This window comes from Aotus nancymaae, unplaced genomic scaffold, assembly GCF_030222135.1.
Source record: "Aotus nancymaae isolate 86718 unplaced genomic scaffold, 86718_ANA_hifiasm-v0.15.2.pri h1tg000089l, whole genome shotgun sequence".
NCBI lineage: Eukaryota > Metazoa > Chordata > Mammalia > Primates > Aotidae > Aotus > Aotus nancymaae.
The window spans coordinates 1591535-1615798 of record NW_026988504.1 but is presented as its reverse complement, the minus strand read 5'-3'; the positions used below and the strand labels follow the sequence as shown (position 1 = coordinate 1615798).

General features: G+C 60.3%; 2 protein-coding genes and 1 long non-coding RNA gene across 3 annotated transcripts; 2 read left to right on the top strand and 1 right to left on the bottom strand.

Annotated features, from left to right (window-relative positions):
• The first annotated feature begins 144 nt into the window (after positions 1-144).
• On the top strand, positions 145-18837 carry HGS (hepatocyte growth factor-regulated tyrosine kinase substrate). The gene is made up of 22 exons (XM_012452731.2): positions 145-236; positions 1699-1783; positions 2677-2752; positions 3191-3283; positions 4841-4964; positions 6284-6336; positions 6709-6777; positions 7828-7952; positions 10441-10519; positions 10591-10689; positions 10774-10869; positions 11647-11685; positions 11756-11899; positions 11991-12050; positions 12606-12819; positions 13148-13320; positions 13952-14092; positions 14169-14343; positions 17242-17375; positions 17451-17570; positions 17793-17879; positions 18238-18837. Exons 1-22 carry the CDS (start codon positions 200-202, stop codon positions 18346-18348), a joined length of 2334 nt encoding a protein of 777 aa, XP_012308154.2. The 5' UTR covers positions 145-199; the 3' UTR covers positions 18349-18837.
• Positions 15756-18216, bottom strand: LOC135271693 (uncharacterized). Its single transcript, XR_010339829.1, has 2 exons — positions 17850-18216; positions 15756-17122 (listed from the first exon to the last, which is right to left on the bottom strand). It is a non-coding gene; the product is annotated as an uncharacterized LOC135271693 (long non-coding RNA).
• A 1292-nt stretch (positions 18838-20129) lies between the features above and the next one.
• MRPL12 (mitochondrial ribosomal protein L12) lies at positions 20130-24264 on the top strand. The gene is made up of 5 exons (XM_012452730.2): positions 20130-20331; positions 21008-21194; positions 21400-21471; positions 23642-23776; positions 23866-24264. Exons 1-5 carry the CDS (start codon positions 20258-20260, stop codon positions 23980-23982), a joined length of 585 nt encoding a protein of 194 aa, XP_012308153.2. The 5' UTR covers positions 20130-20257; the 3' UTR covers positions 23983-24264.

Here is a 24264-nt window from a genome sequence, read left to right as displayed (position 1 = left end):
CTCACCTCCGTGCTGCTGATTGGTTCTTAGGGCTGATCGCTCCAATTCGCGCTCAGCGTCAGCGGGAGAACGGAAGATCCCGCCTTCTCTCGGCTCTGCGCCTGCGCGCACTGGAGGAAAAGGCGGAAGCGGAAGTCGGGGGGCGCGCCAGCTCGGAGCAGGGAGCGCCCGCGGCGTCGGGTCTGGGCTGGAGGTCGCCATGGGGCGAGGCAGCGGCACCTTCGAGCGTCTCCTAGGTAACGCGCCCCCGCCCGACGGCTCGGCCTTAGGTCGACAGGCAGCCCTAGCCCGGCGCTGAGTCAGCGCGGCCCGGAGGGCTCGAGGGGCGCGGACCGGTCGCCGCGCCCGCCTCTCCCCGGCCCACCGTCCTCCTGGACGCGGAGCCGCTGATCCTGGACCGTCGACTTGGCCGTGGGGCGTTGGCGAACCTGGGCGTTGTGAGGTTCTGCGCAGGGCGCCGGGGCGCTCGGGGTACCCGCTCCTCCGCGGGCCTGGGTTTTCGGCCGATTTCCCCCTGACCGACATGCACCCGGCCGAGCGGGCCACAGGGCCTGAGTCATGAAAGTGGGTGACTCAGTCGCATGTTATTAGGCTCGCACTTGGGCTTCTGACCCAAAACATTGGTCCCAGAAGGGTGGAGCTGGCAGTGTCCTTTCTGGGACCTTCGAGTTCTCTTGGGAGCTGTGGGTCCCAGACCCACCTTTTATTCCCACACTGCCTTCTGGAAGCGCCTAATGGTTTAGGAAGGCGTTTTCTCTGGTTTTTAGAGGTGAAAGCTGATCCTGTCTGAGCCTCCTGGAGTTGACGAGTTTTAGGAGGGAAAATGAACTGCTACGGGCAGTTCCCGGTAGCCCCGTAGTGAAAATGCGCCTTGTGTTTGGGGAGAGGTGCTTGGGTGTCCTAATGGCCTGCCCCAAGCCTTCCTTTTTGTTAAGTATGGTTTTCAAGGAGAACTCAAATGAGACACCTTCCTTGCCCAGGGCATCTGCAAGCGGACTGTCTCAACTTACGGGTAGTTCAGTGCTTCAGGGATGAAGCCAGAGGTTAATCAGTATTGAAAGTGAACGTGGCTTGGCTTGTTAGATTGTTTCTGTGCAGAGCTGGAGCTGCTCCTCCGAGTCCCGGTTGTTGGAAGCAGCAGCAGTGATTTGGGGAGGACAGGTATTAGCTGGCGGGTCGTCCTTGGAGGCCCTTTCTGCCCTTATTCCCAAAGCACTTGGAGCGGGGGGGCCTGGAGTCCACACTGCAGGCTTCTCTAGCTCTTGCCTCAGCTAAGATCCATCGAATGGGGGAGCATCTGAGCGAAAGGGGACTCTGAGGGACAGGTGACAGAGTTCTTTGTTGAGAACCAGCCAGGCTTGACGTTTAAGAGTGAATCACCCTCTGTCTGTGGTGAGCTGTGTGACTCAGGGCCGTGCCCTCGCCGCTCTGCTGAGTGCCTTTACCTTGCTGGTAGGTTGTGGGAGGGCTTGGACCAGCACTGCGTGTCCTCTCTTCTCACGCTGTCCCACTCTTCCCTGGGAAGGATGGCACTTCCGTGCTCATCAGCAGGCTCGGGAGTATTCTCACATAGTTTTTCATTTGGTCCAAACATCTAAAAGGGAAGGAGGGAGTCCCCCTGCCCTGCTGCTGAGCTGGGGTGCTGCATGGGGAGTCCAGCAGGATGAGCCCCCCGCTTCATCGCATTTTCTCCCTCAGACAAGGCAACCAGCCAGCTCCTGCTGGAGACAGACTGGGAGTCCATTCTGCAGATCTGTGACCTGATCCGGCAAGGGGACACACAGTGAGTGAGCGGGGTGATGCCCGAAGCGGGGAGCGGCCCTGCACGAAGCTGGGCTTGCTTGGTGCCTGTTGGTTCCCGATGATTTAGCTGACCATGTTAGGCTCTTTTTTGTTTTTTTGAGACAGAGTCTCACTCAGTTGCCCAGGCTGGAGTGCATTGGCACGACCTTGGCTTGTCTCCTGCCTCAGCCTCCTGAGTAGCTGGGACTCCAGATGCCCGCCACCACACCTGGCTAATTTTTGTACTTTTTAGTAGAAACAGGGTTTCACCGTGTTGGACAGGCTGGTCTTGAACTCCTGACCTCATGATCCTCCCTCCTTGGCCCAAAATGCTGGGATTACAAGCGTGAGCCACCGGGCCCGGCCACATTAGGCTCTTACGTGGAGAATTGCATGGTCTACGTGCTAAGATTTTTGACGTCTTGAAACAATTAAGGGTTTTTTTCTGTACAGCTTGCAGATACCTGGTTATGTTCACATTTGCTTCGGGGTTCTCACAGACTAAGACAGCAGACTTACCTTTTTTTTTTTGAGACGGAGCCTTGCTCTGTCACCCAGGCTGAAGTGCAGTGGCATGATCTCAGCTCACCAAAACCCCTGCCTCCCAAACTCAAGCAGTCCTCCCACCTCAGCCTCCCAAGTAGCTGGGACTACAGGCATGCACCATCACACCCGGCTAATTTTTGTATTTTGGTAGAGGTGGGGTTTTGCCATAATGCACAGGCTGGTCTCAGACTCCTGGGCTCAAGCAGTCCTCCTGCCTTGTCCTCCCCACGCTCTGGGGTTACAGGTGTGAGCCACTGCAGCTGGCAGCAGGTGAACTTCTCGTCTCAGTTGCTGACACCATTTTTTTCCCTTTTCTCTTTGCTTTTACCAATGCCGTTTCCCTTTTAGAGCAAAATATGCCGTGAATTCGATCAAGAAGAAGGTCAATGACAAGAACCCACACGTGGCCTTGTACGCCCTGGAGGTAACTAGACCCTGTGCCGCAGAGGCACAGTGGGGACTGGTTATGGCAGCACAAGATGAGTTTGCCCTGTGGCCTTGCCCCCCTTCCTGGGCATACAGCAAGCAGGAGAGTTTCCACTCAGCCTCGGGTCCCCACGTGAGCTGTGCCGTGAGGAGGGGGTCGGTCTGACGGAGGGATGGAGAGTAGGGAGGGAGTGAGCGCTTCTTCAGCTGGTGCTGTGCGAGTGAACACCGAAAATGGATCTGTCCCTGTGCTTGGCCGTGAGACTTGGCGTTGGAGGGCGCGGTGCGGTGCAGGCTGCTGAGTCTCAGACGCTGCTCTTTGAGGTTCCCCGAAGGCCCAGTGGCCTGACGGGCCTGTCACAGGGAGGTGGATCCGTCCAGGAGGAGGAGGGGCCCCTTCCCTGCCCACTGACCCTTCCCTTTCTGGGCTCTGCAGGTTATGGAGTCTGTGGTGAAGAACTGCGGCCAGACCGTTCATGATGAGGTGGCCAACAAGCAGACCATGGAGGAGCTGAAGGATCTGCTGAAGGTGGGTGACACGGAGGGAAGCAGGTGGCCACCCAGGCTGGCATCTTTGCTTCTCCGGGTGTTTCCTGGGCACCTACACCAGCACTGGGTGTGGCAGAGAACGTGCAGGTGCAGATGAGTGGTCCCTTCAGCAGAGCTCAGGGCCTCCACGCACTCACTCGTGGGAGAGACTGGGCCATGAGCCCCAGTCCAGGGAGGCAAGGCTTTAGCAGAAGCCGTCCTGGGGAGCTGTGTCTGGAGCACCAGGGTGACAGTGGTCTTGGGGCCTGGGGACAGCAGTCTTGGGGCCTGGGGACAGCTTCCAGGAGGCACAGCTTAGTCATCGGCTGTCCTTCGGAAGGTCAGTAGATGCTGCTGGGTGGGCATGGTGGTGATGGCTATTGTGTGTGAGAGCGGCTATGGTCGAGGGCAGCCTGGCCTGGACCCACAGGCAGGGGCGTGAGAGGGCTCTGAGTCGGGGGCTGGTAAGATCGGTTGTGTCTGTGGGGAAGAGGAGCTGTTTTGGAGAGTGGGGGCTTCATGCAAGCTCTCCAGTTCCCCAGGATATTGTGCTGGGACACCTGCGGCGGGGGTGCTGCAGCGGGTGTCCCCTGCAGTCAGGCTGCTCCCGCTCCGTCCCGACCTGTGGGCCGGGCCTGAGTCTCATCGGAGACTCCACCCTGGACCCACACAGCTGAGAACCTGCCCGGGGATCTCAGTGGACAGCCCAGGCCTCTCAGATCACCTTGACCAGCTTCCCATCCCATCCTGTCCTGGCTGAGAGTCAGAAGGTGCTGGAGGCTGGAGTCTGGCCCTGCCCAACCCTGGTGCACCTGCAGTCCCTCAGGCTACAGTTCTTGAGGCCGCCCTTTCCTCTGTGGGGTGGGGCAGGGCTGTGATGGAAGGTGCCGATGAGGATGCAGAGGTTCTGGAAAGGAACTCAGGCCGTGGTGCAAGTGCCCCAGTGCCTCCTTGAAGCAGCCTCTCATCCCATGCCGTCCTCGGCGTCATGCCTCCATGGTGTTCCTGAGAGGCCTCTGGATGCAAGGCCAGGCTGCGCTTTATCCTGGGGGAAAAGGTGGCTGCAGGGGGCTTGGCACCCACTCTGAATTTGGTGGTGTGTCTGGAGCGGCTGCCCTCCCGCATCTCCCCAGCTGTAACTGGAGGAGGGGTGCGGCCTGGCCTCCACAGCGTCTCCATCTTCTCAGCCCCAGCACGATGCCGCCACTGTCAGTCCTGCCGGGCCCTGCCTGTTGGTAGCTGACTGGAACCGGGGATCCCTGGCTGGGCGGATCCCTTGGGAACGAGAGAGACAGTTGGTCTGGGGCACAGAGACACAGCGGTGTTTGGCTCCAGTGAGCCCCTGGTTTTTGGCAGCGGTTAGAGAAGGGCCGTGGTCTTGGACAGGTATAGACAGGCATGAGATTTGAACTCAGGGTCTGGTAACAGATGGGTGCATGGCCCCCACACCCCACTTGGGGGCCGTCCCTGGCCTCTGTGTCAGCCCCGTCTGCTCAGAGGCTGAGGTTTGCCGGCCTGGAGTCTCCTGCGACCCTCCCCATCTCCTCCATGCCTGCAGAGACAAGTGGAGGTGAGCGTCCGTAACAAGATCCTGTACCTGATCCAGGCGTGGGCGCATGCCTTCCGCAACGAGCCCAAGTACAAGGTGGTCCAGGACACCTACCAGATCATGAAGGTGGAGGGTGAGTCCAGACCGGCGCTGGGACCAGGCCGGGGCTTGGGACTGCTGGGCAGTCAGGCCCGATGGGCACAGTGTTACAGGCCCTGGGAAGGTGGGCTGCTCCCTGTGGTGGGAGGGAGGAGGGCGGCGGTCTGAAGCCAGGGAAGGCCGTGCGTGTGAGGGCGGTCTCAGACCAGCTCCTGCCTTTCTGGACCCATGGCCCATGGGCGGGGCAGGCGGTCATGGCAGATGACACGCAGGTGAACAGGCAGCAGACAGCCTGTTTCTGAGTGGCAGGGCTTCTGGGGGACTGGGTTGGGCTGTGCAGTCAGGGAAGGCCGCTGGAGGAGCTTCCTCGAATGTTGAGACTGGAACAGAAGCCAGAGCCAGCGTGGGTGCACAGGCAACACCCGCAGAGGGACGCTCAGCCCTGGGGCAGAAGGGTGGCCGGCGTGCCCAGGGGAGAGAGCGGGCTGGGCCTGTGCGCCGAAGGCCTCCGGGCTGTGGGCCAGAGCTCGGCGATGCTCTGAGCACGGTGGGAGGTCTCCGGGGGTGTCTGGGCCGGGGCAGCTAAGATGTGTTTCTTAAGGATCCCTCCTGGTTGTCGTGGCCACGGAGAGAGGGGTGGAGGCTTCGGGATGCATTTGGAGGTCTCGGCTGGTGTTTCAGGGCCCACACAGTGAGAGAGAGGTGGGCATGGCCGCTCCCATCCGTGCGGGTCCTGTGCGGCCCTGAGCTCTGCTGAAGATGAGGCCGAGAGTGTGGGGAATGGGATGGGTTCTGGGGATGGTACGTCCCTGCTGCAGGAGTTAGACACTTGCCCCGTGGCTGCAGGCTAGGCAGGACCAGTGTGGAGACTCGGGTAGCGCTCGGGGTGGCTGCATGAGCTGTCTCCAGCTCTCACCTTCGGGGTGGTGGGTGCTGGTGGCGTGTGCTCACTCCTTCCCGGGGTGGGAGCTTGCCTGGATTTTATCTGGGGTCTGTGTTTCAAGAACAGCTTGAGGTCCTGTCCTCAGGAACAGTGAGAGCCCTGGCCGGGGAGCAGAGGGCGAGGGAGCCACTTGGCAGGTGGGGCCGCGCAGGTGCCTGACGCCTCGATGGGGTGGGAACAGCAACTCAGGAAGGGGACAGCGGTGCCTGGCTCTCGTCTGCCACCACAGCGAGGACAGAGACCCCGTAGGGACACCAGCCTTGGGGGCAGGAGGTGGTCCTGGTGCCCAGAGGCCCTCACTTGGGTACACAGTCACTGCTGTGTCACAGCTGCCAGGAGTGAGGAAGGGGCTCCCGGAGGCCTGTCAGGCCAGGCGGGAGCAGGCAGTGACTGTGGCCTCCTCTCTCCAGGACACGTCTTTCCAGAATTCAAAGAGAGCGATGCCATGTTTGCTGCCGAGAGAGTGAGTGTGGGCGGCCGCCAGGGGTCCTTTGGCTGTCGAGGAAGTGTGAGGGGAGCACTGGGAGCCCGGCTTGCTTGGGAGTCGGTGGCTGAGCTCCCAGGGAGGCGCAGCAGCTGTCTCTGCTGGGCAAGGTGGGGACGCGGCTCGAGGGCCCTGAGAGTGGCTATGGGCTACGAAAGAAAAACAGACACCTCCTCTGAGGAGAGAAGTCCCTGCCTCCGTCTCGGCAGCTTCACCCCAGGCCATGACACTGGGAAGGGCCGGCTGGGGCATTGCTGTCGAACCTGCTGGGGTCCTCTCTGTGTCCACTCCCTCGAGTGTGCCTCGAGCTGGGCGGGGGTCGAGTGGTCCTGACTCTGTGCCTCTCCTCAGGCCCCGGACTGGGTGGACGCTGAGGAATGTCACCGGTGCAGGGTGCAGTTTGGGGTGATGACCCGAAAGGTGAGTTCCCTCCCAGGGGAGCTGGGGGCTCTGCTCTGCAGCCCTGGGCAGACACCAGGTCCCCTGCCGTGCACGAGGCCACCATCCCTGCTGGGTCTTTCCTTCCTGGTGGGTGGCTCGGAGGTGAGTGCAGCTCGCAGCAGGCGGTGATGTGTCAGTGATGGGGACAGTGAGGGCCACTAATGTGGGCCTGATGCTGCTGCCTGGCTGGGCCCAGCCTCACTCAGGGATTGTAATGTCCCAAACCTGGGCTGTGTGCCACAGTCACTCTCCTGCTTGCCAGGGCTGTGTGGCCACTTTGTTGTGTGGCTTAGCCCACCTGGATTCTGACCCTGCGAGCCACCTTCCAGCCGAAGCCCCCTCCAGCTGGCGATCAGGAATGCTTGGGGTTTGGGGTGTCAGAGCAGTGTCCAGCACGCACTGCACTCACAGTTCTTGTTTTATCAGCAGCATTGATGTGTGTGTGTGTATAAGTATATGTGTATTTTTTGCACTTTTTTTTTTTGAGAGTCTTGCACTATCGCCCAGGCTGGAGTGCAATGGCGCGATCTCAGCTCACCGCAACCTCCGCGTCCTGGGTTCAGGCAATTCACCTGCCTCAGCCTCCCGAGTCGCTGACACCACAGGCACGCGCCACCACTCCCAGCCAATTTTTTGTATTTTTAGTAGAGACTGGGTTTCACCATGTTGGCCAGGATGGTCTCTGTCTCCTGACCTCATAATCTACCTGCTTCGGCCTCCCAAAGTGCTGGGATTACAGGCATGAGCCACTGCGCCCGGCCTGCACTTCTTTTTAACTTACCCTGTTTTCACCAAAGCGGCGGCTGCCGTTGAGACTCCTGGGAGCGTCTCTGGGTTCCCCGGCCCCAGTGTCCTCCCTCCTGGGCACTCGTTCTGCTCCTGGGAGCGTCTCTGGGTTCCCCGGCCCTAGTGTCCCCTGCCTTCCCCCGCCTGTGAGGCCGGCCTCAGCGCTGTATGGGGCAGTTCTGGGCCAGGTGGCACATCAGGGTCCCCCGTGTCTGTGACCAGCCTGCCCGCCCCATCTTGCAGCACCATTGCCGGGCATGTGGGCAGATCTTCTGCGGGAAGTGTTCCTCCAAGTACTCCACCATCCCCAAGTTCGGCATCGAGAAGGAGGTGCGCGTGTGTGAGCCCTGCTACGAGCAGCTGAACAAGTGAGTCCCCCGCTCAGGCCTCAGGCGGGGTGCGCGTGTGTGAGCCCCGCTACGAGAGCTGGACAAGTGAGTGCCCCCCGCTCAGGCCTCAGGCGGGGTGCGTGTGTGTGAGCCCTGCTACGAGCAGCTGAACAAGTGAGTCCCCCGCTCAGGCCTCAGGCAGGGTGCACGTGTGTGAGCCCTGCTACGAGCAGCTGAACAAGTGAGTCCCCCGCTCAGGCCTCAGGCGGGGTGCGCGTGTGTGAGCCCCGCTACGAGAGCTGGACAAGTGAGTCCCCCCGGCTCAGGCCTCAGGCGGGGTGTGCGTGTGTGAGCCCCGCTATGAGCAGCTGGACAAGTGAGTCCCCTGCTCAGGCCTCAGGCGGGGTGTGCGTGTGTGAGCCCCGCTACAAGAGCTGGACAAGTGAGTCCCCTGCTCAGGCCTCAGGCGGGGCAGGCCCTCCAGGCCGGCCTTTTCCTCTCGGCCATGGTGCCCGAGGCCTGCAGACCCAGAGGGCCCTCAGCACAGCGGCTGGAAAGGTCAAGGGAAACCCAGGGCGGCTGCGCTCCTGCGGACTCTGCCCCACATGAGGACAGGCGAATAGGTGTGCGAGGCCTGGGGCTGAGGCTGCTCTGGCCGGCCTGTCGCTTGGGTTTGGGTTCGGATTCATTTCTATTTCAGGTTTTGGAAATAAAGCTTACAGAAAGCTTGCAAGAGCAGCAGGAGAACCTGCAGGGCCACGGCCGGGCCTCGCTGGTGGGCGTCTTGCCGCAGAGTTTACTCTGCCTCCCCTCTCCCGCACGTACACATGTTCGCACAGGGTTTTTTGCTGGTTTTGTTGTGTTTGTTTTGAGGAGTTTTGCTGTTGTTGCAATGGCACAGTCTCAGCTCACCGCAACCTCTGCCTCCCAGGTTCAAGCGATTCTCCTGCCTCAGCCTCCTGAGTAGCTGGGATTACAGGCACATGCCACCACGCCCAGCTAATTTTTTTGTTTTTTTGTATTTTTAGTAGAGAAGGGATTTCTCCATGTTGGTCAGGCTGGTCTTAAACTCCTGACCTCAGATGATTCGCCCACCTTGGCCTCCCAAAGTGCTGGGATTATAGACACGAGCCCCCGCATGCAGCCTCACACAGGTTTTCTTATTTTTTTATTTTTTATTTTTATTTTTCCCCCCACCCTCCCTTCACGCACGAGTTTTATACTGAATTTCCGTGAATGCGGATGTCATGCACGCAGACCTTCGCGTGTGATCCCTGAGAGTGAGAGCGCTCTCTGGTCACAGCGGTCGCTTGGGACTGTGCTGCCACCCGGTGCTGGCTTCTGCTATCTGGCCCCCGCAACGTGGCTGTGGGTCTGCCCTGGGTGCACGCCTGGTGTGTGTGGGCCGTGGTCACTTCTTAGTTCCCTTCTCCTGGAGCATGTCCTGGCCTCCCTGTCTTGCTCCTGGGACATGTCTCTCCCAGACATGCCCCTCCGTTCAGGTCTGAGGCTTCCACTTGCTTAGCTTTGGGAACCCCAGGGGCGAGGCCGTGCCCTCCTCAGGGTCCCATCGACCCAGCCGTGTCTGGTGATGGGCTGCTGCCCCGGGAAGTTCCTTTTTCTTCCTGTGACTGAGAAGAGCTTTTCTTGAGCCATGGCAGTGTCCCCTCCATCGCCTCCACTGCCCACGTGCGTGAGTGTGCTGTGCCCCAGCAGCTCCATGGCAGGGTATCCCGACAAACTGGCCAGCGTTCCCCCGTCCCGGGGGCTGTGCAGGTCTGCTTTGGTGTGGACTTTTCCCTTAGAAAAGAGCCCCAGGTCGGCCGGGCGTGGTGGCTCGTGCCTGTAATCCCAGCACTTTGAGAGGCTGAGGTGGGTGGATCATGAGGTCAGGAGATTGAGACCATTCTGGCCAAGGTGAAACCCTGTCTCTACTAAAATAAAAATATTAGCCAGGCTTGGTGGTGCACGCCTGTAGTCCCAGCTACTCAGGAGGCTGAGGCAGGGGAATCGCTTGAATCCGGGAGACAGAGGTTGCAGTGAGCCGAGATCGTGCTACTGCACTCCAGCCTGGTGACAGAGCAAGACTCCGTCTCAAAAAAAAAAAAAAAAGAAAAGAAAAGAGCCCCAGGTCAAAGGTCAGCGTGCATGGTTTGAAATTGCGACCGCACGGTGAATGTGTGGCCCTGGACCGCCTGGGACTCTGGAAGAGCTGACTGGGCCTGACGGTGCCATCGTGTCGGAAGCTTCTTGGGTGGGGCCCACCCACGGTGATGGTGCCGTGGTCCGTGTCCTGAGCCCCTAGAAAGGGCTTCGCCGGCTTGCTGGTGTCCTGAATGTTGATTTTCAGGAGACACCCCGGGGCTTAGACAGGGACTCACCCGGGCCCTGGGGCTAGCGTGTGGCATGGAGCCACTGTCATCACTGTGGGGACACGCAGGAGCCCGCGGAGGTGGGATTCAGAACTTCGGTGGATGCAGGGTGGCGTCAGCTCGTGGTCACCTGCGCCATCCCCTCATACCCACAGGAAAGCGGAAGGAAAGGCCACCTCCACCACCGAGCTGCCCCCCGAGTACCTGACCAGCCCCCTGTCTCAGCAGTCCCAGGTACTCAGTCCCCTCCGTCCCGTGGGCCTCTCTTCCCCGGGATCCCCCTCACCTTCCGCACTCGTCTTCAGCTGCCGCCCAAGAGGGATGAGACGGCCCTGCAGGAGGAGGAGGAGCTGCAGCTGGCCCTGGCGCTGTCCCAGTCAGAGGCGGAGGAGAAGGAGAGGCTGGTAAGCTGGGTGAGGTGGGGTGGCCGCGGTGGGGCCAGAGGGCACCGTGTGCCCCCGAGTGACGCCCTCTTAATTCTGCCTCAGAGACAGAAGTCCACATACACTTCCTACCCCAAGGCGGAGCCCGCGCCCTCGGCCTCCTCCGCGCCCCCCGCGAGCAGCCTGTATTCTTCTCCTGTGGTGAGCGGCCTCGGGCTGGGGCCACCTCCCCCCGGGAGGCAGTCGGGCTGGTGGGGGATGCGGGTCCCTGGCTGCCCAGAGAGGACGGCCCAGCACACGGGTGACATCAGGGCAGAGCCCCGCTGCTCCAGGCCCCTGTGCCTCCCGGTCCCTGGTTCAGCCCTTGGCACCGAGGACACGGGAGCAGCTGTGAGGACGGCGCCTTGCTGGTGAGGCCTCGTCTCTCCCACCCGCCTCCCGCCCCACAGGAATCGAAGGCCTTGCTCTCTGGGCACCCATCTCACCTCTCCCTGGCCTCAGCCCCGATCTCAGTAGCCGGTGAAGATGCAGCCTGATTTGCAGGGAGTGGGGTCAGGGACAGCAGGTTGAGAAAGTCATTTTGTAGGTTCTGTGGAGTGGCCAGGCCACTGCAGGCAGGGGCTCAGAAAGCCCCGTCCCAGTGAGCCACCCCTCCTTTCTCCCCTCCTTCCTGGGCTGTCGGCCGGGACCCACACACAGGACCGTGTGGGGGCTGTCCGGTGTCCACCTCGGGGCCCCAGGTCTGGCCTGGTGCCGCCCTGTTCCTCCCATAGCAAGATTAGGAGCCTCATGGCTATGGGGCACCGGCCTCGGTGCAGCCTTAAGTATCTGGAAGAGGACGACGATGGCCGGAGGAATGCAGGAGGGAGGGCCCAGGCTGTGGCTCTGCTCTCCAGCGTCCGCCGGCCCCATCCCAGTCCCTGCCTGAGCAGCCGCTCCCTGTCAGCCTCTGATACTCCGATGCCCCTTCCTCCCCAGAACTCATCGGCTCCTCTGGCTGAGGACATCGACCCTGAGGTAAGGCCCGGTGCGGGGCGCGTCCTCTCGTGGTTTGTGGCCTTGGGAGTGACCCCCTTGTTGCCTGCAGCTTGCACGGTACCTGAACCGGAACTACTGGGAGAAGAAGCAGGAGGAGGCCCGCAAGAGCCCCACGCCATCTGCACCTGTGCCCCTCACAGAGCCGGCTGCCCAGCCCGGGGAGGGACATGCAGCCCCCGCCAGTGTCGTGGAGGTGAGGGCGCCAGTCCTGGCGTTCCTGGTGCAGGGTCCCTCGGATGGGGTGGATGCGGGACAGGCCCGAGACCCTCCTCTTTCTCTTCCAGAACCCCCTCCCGGAGACAGACTCGCAGCCCATTCCTCCCTCTGGTGGCCCCTTTAGTGAGGTAAGCTGTGGCTCCCTCCACAGGCCAGGGAATAACATGGCCATAGCACCAGGCACGTGGCACAGGTGCCTGCCCTAACCAGAAGGTCACTCCAGAGCAAGGGTGTCCACCCTGGCCCGGACCCGGCCCACCATGCCCAGAGTGGCTTCTCCCAATGGAAACTGCACTGGGCTGTGGTCCAGAGCCCAGGCCACTCTGTGGACCTGAATATTCCAGAGCAGCTTAGAACCACTGGATGTGTCCTTGACCTTGTCTAGGGCTTCTGGGCTGATTGGCTGTCAGAGCGCAGGGCCTTGGAGAGGGAGGCAGGCCCCATGCCACCAGGCAGCAGGGCCCTGAGCCAGCCCCGTCCTGACCAGCGCCGTGCTGCCGGACAAGGACCCAGCCTCCCGGGCCTCGCCTTCCCGGGTTCTAGTAGAGGCTGCTCCTGTGAGGAGCAGATGGACTCTGCTCCAGGCCTGAGCGGAGCTGGGTGCCTCCGTCCAGGGCCCCACCGGGGAGGCTGGCTAGGCCGTGGCTGCGGCTGCACTCCTCCGGCCCCTGCTCTGCCTGCAGCCACAGTTCCACAACGGCGAGTCGGAGGAGAGCCACGAGCAGTTCCTGAAGGCGCTGCAGAACGCCGTCACCACCTTCGTGAACCGCATGAAGAGCAACCACATGCGTGGGCGCAGCATCACCAACGACTCGGCCGTGCTGTCCCTCTTCCAGTCCATCAACGGCATGCACCCGCAGCTGCTGGAGCTGCTCAACCAGCTGGACGAGCGCAGGCGTAGGTCCCGGCCGTCGGGGCCTCGCACGGGGGCAGCCAGGCCTTGGGAGCGCCATCCCGCACTAGACCCAGACTGGGGCCTCCCCTGAGGGTGCTGGGATCATCTTAGGAGTCCTCCACTGAAGCCGTGGCTCTCTCCAGAGGGTCTCAGCAGAAGGTGGTCTCAGTGATGACCCTGACTGCCCCGCCTGCCTCCCCAAATCCCGGGGCCTGCAGAGCCCTCTGCAGAAGGCTGGGCACAGGGTGGCCCATCTGCACATCCGTTGCACCCAGGAGCATCTCGGCGCTGTGCCAGAGTGGTCAGGGCTGCCCTGTTGTCTGCCTACAGTGTACTACGAGGGGCTGCAGGACAAGCTGGCCCAGATCCGCGATGCCCGGGGGGCGCTGAGTGCCCTGCGTGAAGAGCACCGGGAGAAGCTTCGCCGGGCGGCCGAGGAGGCAGAGCGCCAGCGCCAGATCCAGCTGGCCCAGAAGCTGGAGATCATGCGTCAGAAGAAGCAGGTGCAATGGCTGCCTGGCCACAGGCCGGGGCGGACTGGGGACTCACCGGGTGACCACAGAGGGTGCCCAGCCACGGGCCAGGGACTCACTGGCTGACCACAGAGGGTGCCCAGCCACGGGCCTGGGACTCACCGGGTGACCACAGAGGGTGCCCAGCCACGGGCCAGGGACTCACTGGCTGACCACAGAGGGTGCCCAGCCACGGGCCTGGGACTCACCGGGTGACCACAGAGGGTGCCCAGCCACGGGCCTGGGACTCACCGGGTGACCACAGAGGGTGCCCAGCCACGGGCCGGGGCGGGCTGGGGACTCACCGGGTGACCACAGAGGGTGCCCAGCCACGGGCCCGGGACTCACCGGCTGACCACAGAGGGTGCCCAGCCACGGGCCTGGGACTCACCGGGTGACCACAGAGGGTGCCCAGCCACGGGCCGGGACGGGCTGGGGACTCACCGGGTGACCACAGAGGGTGCCCAGCCACGGGCCGGGGCTGGCTGGGGACTCACCGGGTGACCACAGAGGGTGCCCAGCCACGGGCCCGGGACTCACCGGCTGACCACAGAGGGTGCCCAGCCACGGGCCGGGGAAGGCTGAGGACCCACCGCGTGACTACCACCTTTTTGCCGCACAGGAATACCTGGAGGTGCAGAGGCAGCTGGCCATCCAGCGTCTGCAGGAGCAGGAGAAGGAGCGGCAGCTGCGGCTGGAGCAGCAGAAGCAGACAGTCCAGATGCGTGCGCAGATGCCCGCCTTCCCCCTGCCCTACGCCCAGGCATGTGCCATCCTCCCACTGCCCAGGGGCTCGTGAGCTGAGGACCAACTCTCACCACAGTCTCCTTCGTCCCCAGCTCCAGGCCATGCCTGCAGCTGGAGGCGTGCTCTATCAGCCCTCGGGACCTGCCAGCTTCCCCAGCACCTTCAGCCCCGCAGGCTCAGTGGAGGGTTCCCCCATGCATGGAGTGTACATGAGCCAGCCGGCCCCTGCCGCCAGCCCCTACCCCAGCATGCCCGGCACCGCAGCAGGTAAGGACGGGTCGGGGCAGAGGTCGCTTTTTTCCTCTCATCTTTATTTTAGCCGAATTTACAGAAGAGCGGTAAGAATGGTGCAGAGGTTTTCCAGATGGCCTTGATGTGAATTTTGTCACGTTTGCTTTTTCCTGTTTCCATGCAAATGACCTCGCGCAGGCTTTCCTGCTGGAGCCGCTTTTCAGTTGGGGGCGGGTGCTGCCCTCCCACCAATGCGACAGTGAGCTCTTTCTGAAACCAGCAGGCACTGGGCTGCCCAGTCCAGTCTGTAGCAGGCTCCGCCCTCGTGGGCAGTCCCCCTGGTATCCTGTACCAACAGCACACCCAGTGACTCGTGCCATTTAGCCCTCCCTCGTCACCTTTAATCTAGAACATTCCCCAGTCAGCCTTTGCGTTTTGTGACATCAACTGTCCCAAGAGCCTGTCGTCTGGCAGACCGTCCTCTTGGGCTTGTCTGGTGTCTCCACGCGGTGACTGGGGCTTTGCTTTTCCTTGGAGCGGCACAGAAGGTGATGTGTGTCCTGTCACTCAGCCCCATTGCATGGGCTCTGCCAGGGGTTTTCACTGTGAAGTGACTGTGTCACCCCTCGTAATCAAGTGTGTCTTGGAGACTTTCTGGATATGCCTGGACTCCTCAAGCTCTACCGTTTTTTTTGCCAGTGCTGCCTGGGTTTATTGTAGTGTTTACCAGGTTGCGCCTTCTAATTACGCTGTTGTCTCTCCACTGGAGGGTGGTGCTCTTCCTGCTCTCCTACTTACCGGCAGTTACAGCAGCGTGGAGACGTGCGTTTTTTCTTTCAAAGAGTGCAGTCCTCTATTAACACTCTTTTTTTTTTTAATTTTTAGAGACGGGGTTTCTCCATGTTAGTCAGGCTGGTCTTGAACTCCCAACCTCGGGTGATCTGCCCACCTCGGCCTCCCAAAGTGTTGTGGGATTGCAGGCGTGAGCCACTGCGCCCGGCCTATTATCACTCTTTATTTTGAGTCAGGTCTCGCCGTCACCCTGGCTGGAGTGCAGTGGCATGATCATGTTTCACTGCAGCCTCGACCTACTGGTCTCAAGCAGTCCTCCTGCCTCAACCTCCTGAGTAGCTGGGACTACAGGAGTGCGCCACCATGCCTGGCTAATTTAAAAAAAAATAAAGGCCTGTCACAGTGGCTCAGGCCTGTAATCCTAGCACTTTGGGAGGCTGAGGCAGGTGGATCACAAGGTCAGGAGTTCAAGACCAGCCTGGTGAAGATGATGAAACCCCATCTCTACTAAAAAATACAAAAATTAGCTGGGCCTGGTGGCGGGTGCCTAAAATCCCAGCTACTCGGGAGGCTGAGGCAGAGAATCACTTGAACCTGGGAGGCGGAGTTGCAGTGAGCCGAGATCCTGCCACTGCATTCTAGCCTGGGTGACAGAGTGAGACTCTGTCCCAGAAAAAAAAAAAAAAAATTGTAGAAATGAGGTCTTTCTGTGTTCCCTAAGCTGACCTCAAAACTCCTGACCTCAGGTGATCCGCCCTTCTTGGACCCCCAGAGTGCTGGGATTACAGGCGCCCACCACCATGCCCGGCCCCAGATTCCCAGGTGTGGCCATGGGAAGCGTCAGTGGCTTCTCTCTTGGGTACGGCCTGGGTTTTGGACGCTCCTGAGTCTCTGTTGCTGGATACTCTGTGCTTTTCTTACACGTTCTCAGCCCTAGAACCAGCCATTTCTCCAAGGAGCCCTAGTTTCTTTTAGTGGAGGGTGGTCTGGATCTTGGTTAGAAGCCAAGATTGAGATCTGAGTGTGCTCACAGCTCTAGGTTGGCAGACACAGCTGGAAAGTGCGGTGTGTGTGTGCATGTGTGAACACATGCATCTTTATCTGTATATGGCAAAAACCATGAGTTTGTCCAGGTGTGGTGGCTGCTGCTTGTAATCCCAGCACTTTGGGAGGCCGAGGCAGGGATGGATTAAACCCCATCTCTACTAAAAATACGAAAACTACCCGGGTGTGGTGGCACGCACCTGTAGTCTCAGCTACTCAGGAGTCTGAGGCAGGAGAATGGCTTGAACCCGGGAGGTGGAGGTTGCAGTGAGCCGAGATCATGCCGTTGCACTCCAGCCTGGGTGACATATAGAGCGAGACTGTCTCAAAAAAAAAAAAGAGAGAGAAAACCCTTGAATTCATTCTGGTACTTGCAGTTCTAATCCCATAGTGTAGTTTTGCTCGGCATTGTCTTCAGTGTACTTACTTGCTCGGCCCTAGAATACACAAAAAGTAATTTCGAGAATGCTGCCCTGGCCCGTTGTAGAGACGATGCCTCCTAACCAGAGTGTAATATTTGTCTGTAGTTCCTGTCATCTGTAGCGTGAGGCCGTGGAGTCCAGATTCTGGGTTCTGAAGTTACCGGGATTCACTCTCCCATCCCGTTGGTCAGACCATGTCACTCATTTAAAATACAGTTTGGTTCTTCTGATTTCATTCCATTCTGGGATTCTTCTCCATCCTTGCTGGTTTATCTTACTTTTTTTTTTTTTTTTCAAATGGGAGTCTCACTCTGTCACCCAGGCTGGAGTGCAGTAGTGTGATCTTGGCTCACTGAAACCTCTTTGCCTCCCGGGTTCAAGCGATTCTTCTGCCTCAGCCTCTTGATTAGCTGGGATTACAGGCATGCGCCACCATGCTCAGCTCATTTTTGTATCTTTAGTAAAGACGGGGTTTCACTGTGTTGGACAGGCTGGTCTCGAACTCCTGACTTCATGATCCGCCCGCCTTGACCAGTGGCGCCACTGCACTCCAGTCTCTGCAACACAGTGAGACTTGGTCTCAAAAAACAAAAAAGGAAAACTGAAGAGAAGGGTGTCCCTTCCTCCCTTCTGCATTGCCCTGGCTGAACCGTCTCACCTGTCTTGTTTGTCACAGATCCCAGCATGGTGAGCGCCTACATGTACCCAGCAGGGGCCACTGGGGCGCAGGCGGCCCCCCAGGCCCAGGCCGGGCCCACCGCCAGCCCTGCCTACTCATCCTATCAGCCCACTCCTACAGCGGGCTACCAGGTATGCAGGCAAGGCCACTCCCCACCTCCAGGGCCAGCCCAGCCCCTTCTCCCATGGCACCCATTCCCCCCGCAGAACGTGGCCTCCCAGGCCCCGCAGAGCCTCCCGGCCATCTCTCAGCCTCCGCAGTCCAGCACTATGGGCTACATGGGGAGCCAGTCGGTCTCCATGGGCTACCAGCCTTACAACATGCAGGTACGGCGACCTCTAGGCTCTGTTAGGGGCCGGGGTAGGGGAGCAGAGTTGACACTGAGGGTCTTGGTGAGGCTGGCGGCCTTTGGTGGGCCCCACCCCTTCTGTCCTCCCCTCAACTCTCTGGGCTCTTCTTGTCCTCTTTGGATTGTTGCAAGCCAGAAACACCCCCCGGCTGCGTGGTCACAGTGCTACTCTCTGACATCTGGCTTCTTCTCACAACAGAATCTCATGACCACCCTCCCGAGCCAGGACACATCCCTGCCACCCCAGCAGCCCTACCTCGCAGGGCAGCAGCCCATATACCCGCAGGTGAGGCATTCCCAGGGCCTCTCAGCGGCATCTGCAGGGCAGCTTCAGCCTTCTGGTTTATGGGTGGGTCTCCTGGCCCCAGTGGGGATTGTCCCGTACGCCTGCTCACACGGGGAGACGCATACCCGAGGCCTCTCCTTAGCAGACAGAACGAGGATGCGAGTCTTAGAGCAGACACGTGTCCACAAGTGGAGACGGGAAAAATCATGAATGCACTTGAAAGCCAAAGGCCACATGAGCTCCACTCGGTGGACGTGGATGACAGGCTCCTGTGGGTCTGCGGCTCTGCTGGGACCAAAGCCTTCCTCCCACAGCCGGGAAGGGAGGACCAGGGCCATGCCTACTCTCCTCCCAACAGATGGCGCCCTCTGGCGGTCCCCCCCAGCAGCAGCCCGCCGTGGCCCCGCAGCCGCCGGCACAGGGGCCTCCAGCACAGGGCAGCGAGGCCCAGCTCATCTCATTCGACTGACCCAGGCCATGCTCCCGTCCAGAGTAACACTACAGTTCACCCAAAACGCCTCGTCTCTAACTGCCGCCATCCCGCCTCCCCGTCCTCTCCTGCCACTAGTGTCCCTTCTCTGCGAGTGAGGGGCCTTCACCCTGAGCCCACCTCCCTCTCTGTCCTCAGCCCGCTGCAGTCCTGAGTTGGTATCTGCCTTCTTTCCCCAGGGCTGGGCCATGGGGAGGGAAGGAGGGAGGGAAGCCCCCATCCTGTGGGTCATGATCTGGAGAGGTGGCAGGAATGGGGACCCTCAGTCCCCCTACGCAGCCTGTGCCCTCTGGTCCCACTGTGAGCTGGCTGTGGTGTCTGGGTGTGGCCTGGGGCGCCCTCTGCAGGGGCCTCTCGGCTGCCACAGCCAAGGGTGGACGCTTCAGGTCTCCAGCTTCCCTGCTTCTCAGCTGTCATCTCCAGTGCCCCAGAATGGAACAGTGATAATAAAATGTATTTCAGAAAGCATCAGCATTGTGGGTTCTTACATTTTTTTTTAATTTTCTGTCGTCCAGGCTGGAGTACAGTGGCAGTGGCCACCTCCCTTCTCTCACTGCAAGCTCTGCCTCCCAGGTTCAAGCGATTCTTGCTTCTCAGCCTCCCTAGTGGCTGGGACTACAGGTGCAGGCCACCACCATGCCTGGATAGTTTTTGTATTTTTAGTAGAGACGGGGTTTCACCATGTTGGCCAAGCTGGTCTTGAACACCTGACCTTGGGATCCGCTCGCCTCAGCCTCCTAAAGTGCTGGGATTACAGGCCTGAGCCACTGAGCCCAGCCTGCCTCAGCGTTTGCTCAGGAGGCGAGTGGTGGGGTTGATGGGCCAGCTGGGGGCAAGGTCGTGTCCAGCCTCTCCCTCCCTGAGGCTGCGTGCCAGGGTTCACCTGTGCCCTGCGCGGCCCTGCACTGACCCTGCCTGAGGCTGGGTAGGAGTTTGGACTTGGAGCCGCCTCCGTGTGGTGGCTGAAGCTTCCCGGGTGCTCCTCAGTCCTAGGAAGGGAGCCGGGTGCTGAGAAGGGTTGGGGCCTCAGCGCTCTGAGTCCCCGGCCAGGGGCAGAGAGAGCTAAAACGCGCTTCCCGAGTGTTGAAAGCGGCAGGCGCCGGCCTTTGCACCCAGAGGCCAGGGCGTCTCACGCACTTTCACATCCAGGCCTCTTAGGGGAGCGCGGCTTTGGCTCTTCCAGGAAGGAATGACTCGAACGGACAGGGAAAGGGGAGGTGTGGAGAGGCGGGCGGGATAAGCAGGTACTGGGCTCGCGCCGCATCTGGAGGCTCCGCCTGTTCTGATCTGAAGGCGGAGGCTCAGCCGCGCTCTTCCAAGAAGGCACCAGGGTGTCTGGGGCTTTAGCTGGGAAAGGGGATGTCGCTTGCCGCTTCGCCCGCGACGGCAGCACTGGGGGCCCGGGGCGGGCGGGAAACGCGGGTTACTGCGGGCTCCGGGCCCCATCGTCGGTTCGCATCGCACACGGACAGGAACCTGTGAGCTCCAGAGAAAGAACACGTGAATGCGGAGTCCCCAGGCCCCGTGGCTCCTTTACGCGACCCCACAACCCGGACGGAAGAAAGGACCCAGGTGCCGCCACCGACGTCGCTTTTGCGCCTGCTCAGCGGGCTGCCTTGTGGGTACTCTCAGAGGGAGACGAGGCTAGCGCGAAGTGCGGCTAGAGCGTCACTCCTGGCTCTAATGCCCGGCGGCCATAACGGCTAGAGCGCCACTCCCGCTCGACTGTCCGGAGGCCTTGGCGGCTAGAGCGTCCCTCCCCAGCTCGAATGCGCGGCGGCCTTGGCGGCTAGAGCGTCGCTGCTCAGCTCGAATGCCCGGCGGCTGAGGCGTCTAGAGCGTCGCCTTCTCTGGGGGAACCGCGTGTGACCTTCCAGCCCGCGGACCGATGCTGCCGGCGGCTGCTCGCCCCCTGTGGGGGCCGTGCCTTGGGCTTCGGGCTGCTGCGTTCCGCCTCGCCAGGTACCGCGGGATCCTGGGGCGCCAGGACTGGGCTGGCGAGCAGGGTAGGGGGCGGCCGGACACTGAGGGGCCGATCCGGGCGGAGGCGGGCGGCGGGGCCGGCCTCCCTGCAGCGCCCAGGCGGGGCTTGGGGGTCTTAGCGGGGCGCGGGGAGGAGGCCTACCGGTGCGCACGCCCCTTCCCTCCTGGGCAGCAGAAAGCGCCGGGGTCGGCCCCAGATGACCTTGGACGATTCCCTGCTCCTCCCCCGGCCTCAGCCTCCTCCGCGGCAAAGGCCCGTGCGTGCGTGCGGCGTTTTTCGGCCACGGGCCCCCACATTTTGGGAGCCTTCCGCAGGAAGATGCACCTAAGTAATAGTTTTACCACCGCCGGGTTGATGTACTTCATTGAAACCAGAAGCTTGAGGTTTGAGCGGTCTAGCTGCAAATAAACACGTGGCTTTCTAAGGCTCTTTGAAGAATTTAAAGTAAATTGCAAATCTTTTTATCAATATGGACCCCTTGAGGTCTGAAAACCCTGAGCTGGCACCAGGGAGCTAGGTAATTTTCAACCATAGTGATTACCGGCCTGAGTTTATGGCCAACACCCATACCCTGGTTTCTGTCCTGTCGCCCTGGTCTCTGCAGCCCCCTCCATTCCAGGGCTGACAGCTGTTTGAATTGGGGGTGGGGGCTAGGCAGCAGGTGCCATGTGTCTGTGCCGTGCGACATGTGAGAAGCAGCAGCCATCGGAGGGGTGAGGCCCTTGCTGGTGCACCCCTGGATAACGCCCCGAAGGAGTACCCCCCCAAGATTCAGCAACTGGTCCAGGACATCGCCAGCCTCACTCTCCTGGAGATCTCAGACCTCAACGAGCTCCTGAAGGTATCGTGAGAGGGTGGCCCAGACCCAGGGGCTGGAAGATTGCCTGGGGGCCGCTATGTTTTGTTCCTGCTGTATTTTTGAAGTTTGGTGAATTGTCAGAAGCCCGTTTGTCCAGGTGCAAGGCCAATGCCAGGCTGGTTGCTCCTCTTCCGTGTGTTCTGGCTGGTGTGGGGGCAGCTGTGGACACTGTTGTCTATCTTTGCAGAAAACGTTGAAGATCCAGGATGTGGGGCTTGTGCCGATGAGTGGTGTGATGCCTGCTGCAGCAGCCCAGGAGGTGAGTCCTGGGCAGAAAGAGGCTTTCTGTGGTGCCCAGTTCACTTGTGGCCTCACGTGCCATGGCCCCTTACGTCAGCTTCTGCAGCCACTGTCATGTCTGCAGACTTCACACCTGTGCAGGCCTCATGCAGCCTCCCGGGGTCTACTCCCTGCCACGGATGTGCACGTCCTCACCACGTGGAGACCACGATTCTAATGGGGTGAAACAGACACTAAGAGAAGAAACAGGCCGAGCGCTGTGGCTCACACATGCCTGTTATCCCAGCACTTTGGGAGGCTGAGGTGGGCAGATCACTTGAGGTCAGGAGTTGAAGGCCAGCCTGGCCAACATGGTGAAACCCTGACTCTACTAAATTAGCTGGGCATGGTGGCAGGCACCTGTAACCCCAGCTACTTGGGAGGCTGAGGCAGGAGAATCTCTTGAACCAGGGAGGCGGAGGTTGCAGTGAGCCGAGATCACGCTACTGCCCTTCAGCCTGGCAACAGAGCAAGACCCTGTCACAAAACAAAAAGCGAGGAAAAAGAAAGGAAGAAATGATACCGAATAGAACGTTGTAAGCATTATGGAGAAAAGGAGGGAAGAAGCTTAAGGTGAGAGGGAGAGTTACAAGTTCAAAGAGGAGGCAGTCGTGGCAGAAGAGACTTCCTGGCAGAGGAGGGGGAGGTACCAGGGCCACCAGGCAAGAGGGTTGTAGTTCAGGGAGCAGCATGGAGGTGGGGGCTGGCACAGACGAAGGCGCGTAACAGGCAGCTCTATCCTTGGGTCTCTGCAGGGAAACCAGCGGTCATGAGGTTGCATAAGCCTCTCCACTGGCGCCCTCCCCTCAGCCCCTTTCCCCCACTAGGGAACCAGGTCGTGTCCCATAGAGGGTCCCACATTCCAAATGCGTAGGGTGTCCATGGGGCATCATCACTGTCACGCCTGAGACCTGGAAGGCAGTTTAAAGGCTGAGAAGATTCAAGCTGAGCGTTTGGGTAAGAATAGCTGGGATTACTGCAGAGCCTGTTGTGTAAACTGGATTGCCTTTCAGGATGGAGGGGATGTTATTAACAGCTGGACAGCAGGCCCAACCCAGCCCGCGCCAGGCCATGGGGACACGCAGCCCCCTGCCCCCAGGTAGTGCTGGGTCTCCATGCGTCACATCAGAAGCGCAGTGTGCCCGTCAGTCCCCTGGCAGGTTGTCAGCTTGTCATTATACGTGCACCGTGACGTTGATGAGGACAGGAGTGGCGCTCCTTTTCTGTAACTTTATGTTATATGCAAAGCACTTTTGGTGTCATTCTTTACTGTTGTAAGTTACACTTTCTAAGGGAGAGGGGAGTAGCGTGTTGAGGGAAGGACTGAAGTGTTTTGTTTTTGAGACTGAGTCTCACTCTGTCACCCAGGCTGGAGTGCAGTGGCACGATCTCCGCTCACTGCAACCTCCACCTCCTGGGTTCAAGCGATTCTCCTGCCTCAGCCTCCCAAGTAGCTGGAATTATAGGCACATGCCACCATACCCAGCTAATTTTTTGTTTTTTTTTTTTGTTTTTTTTTGTTTTGAGACGGAGTCTTGCTCTGTCACCAGGCTGGAGTGCAGTGGCGTGATCTTGGCTCACTGCAACCTCCGCCTCCTGGGTTCAAGTGATTCTTCTGCCTCAGCCTCCCAAGTAGCTGGGACTACAGGCTCATGCCACCACACCCGGCTAATTTTTGTATTTTTAGTAGAGATGGGGTTTCATCATGGCCAGGATGGTCTCGATCTCTTGACCTTGTGATCCGCCCGCCTCGGCCTCCCAAAGTGCTGGGATTATAGGCATGAGCCACAATTTTTTTTATTTTTAATAGAGACGGGGTTTCATTATGTTGGCCAGGCTGGTCTCAAACTACTGACTTCAAGTGATCCACCCACCTCAGCCTCCCAAAGTGCTGGGATTACAGGCGTGAGCCACCGGCTGAGGCACGTTTAGGAGGTCTGATGGGGCAGATCTTCTCTGACTAGCTATGCGAGAGGAAAAGCGCCAGCTGGTTAAGGATTAACAAGTTGGGAGACCTGACTTCCAACTCCAGGCTTCGCTGGGGCCTCCCCGGTGCCTCCCTTCGGGGCTGCAGAAGGGCTGGCCCAGCAGTGGAGGCGTTACCGCCCCGACCATTTCTCACCTGGCCCTCTTCTTTCACACTCCCTAAGGTGGCGGAAGAAGAAATCCCCAAACTGAAAGAACAGACGCATTTCACTGTCCGCCTGACCGAGGCCAATCCTGTGGACAAAGTGAAGCTGATCAAGGAGATCAAGAGCTACATCCAGGGCATCAACCTCGTCCAGGTGGGGCGCGCACCGCCACAGGCGGCTCTGAGACAGTGCGGGGCTGGCGACCCAGGGCCCCGGGCCTCTGACGTCACTCTCTCTGGCAGGCAAAGAAGCTGGTGGAGTCCCTGCCCCAGGAAATCAAAGCCAATGTCGCCAAAGCCGAGGCAGAGAAGATCAAGGCGGCCCTGGAAGCGGTGGGCGGCACCGTGGTTCTGGAGTAGCCTCCAGCGCGAGGACTTGTGTTCAGGGGTCCCTGGGACCGGGTGAGGCCCCGCCCTCCCGTGGCCACTGGCTGCACCCCCAGCACCAGGCGCCCAGAGGAGCAGTTTGGGAGTGAGAACCGCGTGCGCCACGCAGCGAGGCCGGACATGCCGCACAGACCTGTGGCGGGGAGGGAGGGACGGCTGCTGCCTGGTGAGGGCGTCGGGAGGCCCACCAGGACGGACGCGCCACTGTGAATGTGCCTCTGGTGGCCGCTGAGAAGAATACACTGTGCAGCTGAG